Genomic DNA, 6,012 nt, shown 5'->3' on the forward strand with positions numbered 1-6,012 from the left:
ATTTTATGGCTCGTGGGAAAAACCGGAATTCGGGCAAAGTTGGTGACTTTTAAGGCAGTTATCCCATATTGAAATGATACTCTTGGTCCTTTGGCATCTCCCTGATGCTCCTTGGCTGAAGCTGAACTCTGGCGGAGCCTTCTCTACATCGACACTAGTGGTCAGAGGTGGTGGCTTGGTTTGTGGTTCTGATGGAGGTCTCCCGAGGGCCTTCTGTTCTCATCTTGCTACATCGTCGAGCTTTGAGGCGGAGCTTATGGTTCTTCTTCAAGGCTTGTCGATGGCTATGGAGTTCTCTACTCACATTTGGATAGAGCTGGACTCAATGACTCTCGTTTCTTCACTATCATTTGGTCAGTTTGGTTCTGCTAATCTCAGATATTATATGGCTTAGATTCGTAGCTTGATTTATCAGAGGCAGGTTCGATTCTCACACATGTACACAGAGGGAAACCGTGCTACTGACTTCCTTGCAGTGAGGGGGGCACAGACTCCTGCCCTGTCCTTCTATGATTCAGTCTCTGCGCCTCGGTATCTGAAAGCGCTTGTTAGGATGGACCGACTTGGATATCCTAACTTTCGCTTCCAACGTAGAGATGTAGATTGATCTTGTTACTAACATGATATTTTGTTTTAGCTATTCCACTTATTCATCCTAGTTTTAGTTTAATTTTGATAGTGTGGTGGTTTCTGATATGTGGGGCTTCCAATTTACTGTCTCTTGTTTTATCTTTGCATCCAAGTCACTTTTGGACTTGGATTATATTTTGGAACGATATAATTTGTTTTATTCACGCGTTGGGGGTCTGCCTAAACTCTCGCTCACACCGTGTATTTTTTATTAAAAAAAGTGTTAATCAAATTAATTGATTATCTAATTCATCTGTTTTAATCCTAATTTGAAAACTCTAATTTAAATAATGAAAATGTAGCTCATAAATAATATCCCTTTCTATAAAAATGTGTAAAATTAAACAGTGTTCATCAAATCACCGATTTGCTTTACCAGAATCACCGATTTGCTTTACCAGAATCACCGATTTCATCACTCACCAAATCACAGTTCCATCAAAATCGAAGATGGCAGCAAGGTTGAGCCACGTAGCATCACGGATCATGGGTGGTAACGGCGTCGTTTCGCGTTCCACGGCTTCATCTCTCCGCCAGCGCTCCGGCATGGGCCTCCCCGTCGGAAAGCACATCGTCCCCAATAAACCGGTAAATCATTTCATCTTTTGGATTTCAGTCCATTTACACTGAAGATATCTTGAAACCCTAGAATTTCGCTGGAATTGTAGCTTCCAGTAAACGATGAACTTGTGTGGGATAACGGGACTCCCTTTCCCGAACCTTGTATTGACCGGATTGCTGATACTGTTGGGAAGGTCAGACATTTTTACCATTTTTATTCAATTACGCATTTTAACCACTATAAATTTTTGATTTCTTTTATTAAAATTGTTTATATATACTTGATTTCTGTTTACATTTTGTGGTGGTTGTAATAAAAAATTTCTGTTGTAGTACGAAGCATTGGCTTGGTTGTGCGGTGGATTGGGATTTTTCGCGTCTCTAGGGCTTTTAGTGGTGTGGAATGACAAAGCTTCTACAATACCATTTGTAAGTCAAAATTTGTTGATTATGTGTTTGTTTTTCATCAATCTATACTGCTTGAATCTATATATTTGTAAGTAAAAGTTGATTATCACATGCTTGCATTAAGTTGTCTTCTCTGAACAAGTATGGATATTAGCGTTGAATGGAAATTTTTGCTTGTGTTTAACAAAGTGACATATTTTTCCTTGTGATTTAATGTACTCTGGAAATTCCATTTGTTTGCCCCTCTCTCATTTTGCAAATATGGTGTTGATGTTGTATTATTGCTCTATGATTCTCTCTGTTCACTTCACTATGCTCTCAATATTCTCATCGATATAAAAGATTAAATGGTCTTTTCTCCATAGATAATATTTTCTTGCCTACCTACTACTTTTGAGTTCCTTAGAATTAACACTGAGCTTATTGCACATATAAGTATAACAGCGAGGCTGCTTGTCTACTTGTCTTGCAGAGGGAAGAAAATTTAGGTAGTCATTGATTGTTTACTATGTGAAGTTAAACTTTTTGCTTATGTGGCATTAGGCGAGTCATTGTATGTATAAATTGAACATGGTTGGCATCATAGTTGACGTGTGATTTCTATCCTCAATACCTGCAACCCAATTTCCTTTGCCAAAATAATTCGGAGACAAAATGGTTTACTAAATCTGATATTATGTTTCAACACTCTTTCACATAGAGACTAGTACATGGCTTGTAGGAGATTGTGTGAATTGTATGCTGATTCTTCGTTGATTGAGCAGCCAACAAGCATCAAACTCGTGACTAAGAGCTGATTACTTAATATTTAGATTGGTTACAATGATTTTCTATCACTCAAAAGTTTTCTGGGAGTTGTGAAAGAAAATGGCTCAGAACTTCGTATTTTGATGCTTCAGTTGACATTACTAATTTGGCCAAATGAAATGCAAATCATGGGATGGCATTGGAGTACTAGGACCTTGTAACTGTTTGTAGTTTTCTTTTGGCTGTTGGTTAGATGGAATCTCCGAAATTTTTATTTATTTTTTTGTCCTACTCCGTAAGAAGCACCAGGAGCCTAGCAATCCCGTTCTGGGACGTTTTTAATACGGATATGTTTAAATACACCTAAAATACATATGAAATACATTTTTTTTAATTCTCTGTATTAAAATATACATTTGGAATACGCTCTAGCCCTAGTCCAATACGTTCTAGCCCTATCCCAAAACATTTTAGCCCAGCTCAAATGCTCAATACATTTAAGAAGTAAGACCTAAACCCAAAACACCTGATAACTCCTTTCCCGGCACACCAGAAAGCTGCTACTTCTCTTTCATGCTAGTTCTCTGTTCGCGACTTCTTGCTATGCCTCCACTCATGCCGCCGCCTCTGCTCTTAGGATAAACGTATGTCCACCCTAAGCTCATCTGGCTCGGAAGAACATATGCTTAGTAGTTATTTCTCTATTTTGGACGAATTCGTATCTTGATTTTTGGAAATGGACGTATTTTCATCCCTGTATGGCTGTATCATATATCATATTTATATTTTCCGTGACGGTCCTGGTGCTTCTTAGCCTACTCATATACTAATGAGTTCTCTGATGGGCATTATTTCAACCACTAGATCTCTTAATCTAATGACTAAGATTTGATCTTAATTTGTGATTGCCAATTAGTTAGCAATTGATCACTCCCCTATGTATAATCTACCAAGTCTGGGGAAATGTGATTGAGCTAAGTTAGTTGACATACGAAATACTGCTAAATTACTAAAAAGAAAAACTACCTCAGAAAGGCCTGTTGGGAATTCCTGATTCAGCAACGGTGGCCAATTCATTATTGATTTAAATAATTCCTATTTAAAAAATTACCATCTCAAGACGCAAAACTTGAGGGCCTGAGGCCCAAGTAAATAACTTAGAGCTCAGACAACTTACCCTAAATAACTTAGACTTGAATAACTAAATTAAGAAAATAAAGATTACTATGAAAATTAAATTTGTTGGTGGGTTGTTTAAAAAATTAGGTTTTCAAATAATAATAATAATAAAAGGTAATTATGAATATAAACTAAATAATCGTTGCATTTCAAGAACGGTAACAAAATCACTGTCTCAAAGTTGTTAACCATTAAACCCAACTATTTCTATTTCTCAACTGTATTTCTTTTCTAATAGGATCTGCTCTGTCCCTGTATACATTGCACTGCAGTACATGCTCATTTTTCCTTATTAGTTTGAACTATATTTTGCCACTAATTTCTGATGGTTTTATGCACCCTGTTTATATAGCCTACTTTTGAAGGTGGAAGATATGTGTTATATCAAGCCTAGCCCTTATTGTATTCTAGACTTGTTATTCCTATTGATTCCCTTAACATGTCCTGCAATAAACTGCACATGGAGATTTTAAACAAATGAACCTTATTCAGATAATTGAAGGAGTAAAACGAGGTTTCAAAATGCATTTTAAGCCCTAAGGTATTTTCCAATGGACTTGTGAGGCTCAAAGCTTTGAGGGTGTCAGAGGCATAATACCTAGGTATAAATCATAAAAGCACGTGAAATTTATACCTAATATAATTAAAGGCATGAAAACATATAAAACACATAAAGACACCTAAAAAATCATAAGCACGTATATACTTACAAAGTCCTTCAAATCTTAAACTCAAATAAATACTAGCCAAAATCAAATGTCCAAGTAGCAGTGGGGGGAAGGAGATATGGCACATTAAGACAGTGGGACATTTCTTCTTCCCAATTTCCATGTTTTCTATAGGTTTAGGTTCATTTACTTCCTTTTTTGTGCTTTTAATTTGTTAATTCAGGTTATTCCTATTCAAAGTTCAGCCCTTAAAAGCCTGTAAAACAGGAAAATAAAAAAATTACAGCGTAAGTTCGAGTCCCCCGCCCTGTTTGCACCAGTTGAGGAGCCGCTTTAAGTGCAATTTCCAGTCTCCTTGCACTGAGGTGTGCCTCACAAATGATTTTTTAAATCATTAACAAAATAGATTTTATATCAGTTCCTTCCGTGGTGCCACCTCTTGCTTATACTAATAATTATTTCTAATCACTAGCTTTTATTAATGTTTTGGTTTGTGGCTGGACCGACTATTTTCTTCAGTAATAGTGTAATACTACTTGATTAGCATCTGAACATACTACTCTTGACATTTTGGAGGATTTGGATGCCTTTTCATTTTTTTTCCACTAGTTACTATTCTCTCCATCTACTAAGAGTGTGCAGCATCAGGGACTATGCAAGTTTTAATAAACTGTTAGATATATTCCAGTAGTTATTAACTATTCTCTCCATCTATATACTAAGAGTGTGCAGCATCAGGGACTATGCAAGTTTTAATAAAATGTTAGATATATTCCAGTAATTATTAACTATTCTCTCCATCTATCTACTAAGAGGGTGCATCACCGGGGACGATGTGAGTTTTAATAAATTGTTAGATATATATCTGGTTAGTGGAAAATTGTCGCATCAAAGGGCAATTAGTTGGTTAAGATGGTGGGCTGAGTATGTTCATTGTTATGTAAATAAACAGTGTTTTGAGAGTGAATTATAAGCAAATGTGTTCAAAAGGAGAAAGTTGCATACTCATTGCGGACGCCTAGTAAGGCAACTGACGATGAAAAAACTATTGACCAGTTTAAAATTGATTAGCGAGGGCGCTTGATTTGGTCCCCCTACAGATGCATTGTTTTACTTAAATGAGTAATTTATTTTCCTCCACGAAAGGTGGAAAGTTTTATTCTTTTACTAATGTTTTCTATCTCTGTGTTCTATACAGACACCCAAGGTGTACCCCTATGACAACTTAAGAGTGGAGCTAGGTGGAGAACCCTAGGTTGGTTGCTGCTCTTAGACGCCCGTCTCCTTTTTTCCAACCTCTTACACCGTTTGAGGTTCTAAACGGTGACCAAACAATGTAACTGAGTCTTGCAAACGAAGCAACTAAAATAAGCCAGAGCGGCAATAATATGATTCTGCAAGTACTTGAGTTCTTCATTGCACTACGTGTGGTTTTTTTTTTCTTGATTCAAGAGATTATGTATGATGATGATGCTCTCTTCATCTTTTTGAGTTGGTTTGTCCTGTTTTGTTAGGTTTAGCCGTTTTGTAAGGGGTGTGGTGTGTTCGTGTGTGAAGCGAGTATAAATCGAATTTGGATTTATGAGGAATGAATAAATATTTATTCAAGTCATCGAGGTTGAATCATTGAGTAAATTTTTGTTTCAATTTAGATTTTAAACGTGAAAATATATGTATTTCGGACAACTATATACTCCATGTTAAAAGGTTCAACTTTGGTAGCATTTCTGAAAACAATAGATTGATTCTTAGAAATGTCGTTTAACCATAATAGATTAATGCTCATGGAAGTTGAACATATAACTAAAAAACAGATATG

General features: G+C 36.4%; 1 protein-coding gene across 1 annotated transcript; it reads left to right on the forward strand.

Moving 5' to 3' along the window:
• The first annotated feature begins 943 nt into the window (after positions 1-943).
• LOC121778577 (NADH dehydrogenase [ubiquinone] 1 beta subcomplex subunit 8, mitochondrial-like) lies at positions 944-5,805 on the forward strand. The gene is made up of 4 exons (XM_042175945.1): positions 944-1,218; positions 1,299-1,385; positions 1,525-1,620; positions 5,392-5,805. The coding sequence occupies exons 1-4, from the start codon at positions 961-963 to the stop codon at positions 5,446-5,448; spliced, it is 498 nt and encodes a 165-aa protein (XP_042031879.1). The 5' UTR covers positions 944-960; the 3' UTR covers positions 5,449-5,805.
• Positions 5,806-6,012: the final 207 nt, after the last annotated feature.

Source organism: Salvia splendens, chromosome 19 (assembly GCF_004379255.2).
Source record: "Salvia splendens isolate huo1 chromosome 19, SspV2, whole genome shotgun sequence".
NCBI lineage: Eukaryota > Viridiplantae > Streptophyta > Magnoliopsida > Lamiales > Lamiaceae > Salvia > Salvia splendens.

Excerpts from the sequence above, each read along its gene's own strand:
- LOC121778577 (XM_042175945.1), top strand. The coding sequence starts at position 961 with ATGTGTAAAATTAAACAGTGTTCATCAAATCACCGATTTGCTTTACCA. Across the intron at positions 1,386-1,524 it reads TTGCTGATACTGTTGGGAAG|TACGAAGCATTGGCTTGGTT; the intron begins GTCAGACATTTT and ends TTTCTGTTGTAG. Across the intron at positions 1,621-5,391 it reads AAGCTTCTACAATACCATTT|ACACCCAAGGTGTACCCCTA; the intron begins GTAAGTCAAAAT and ends TGTTCTATACAG.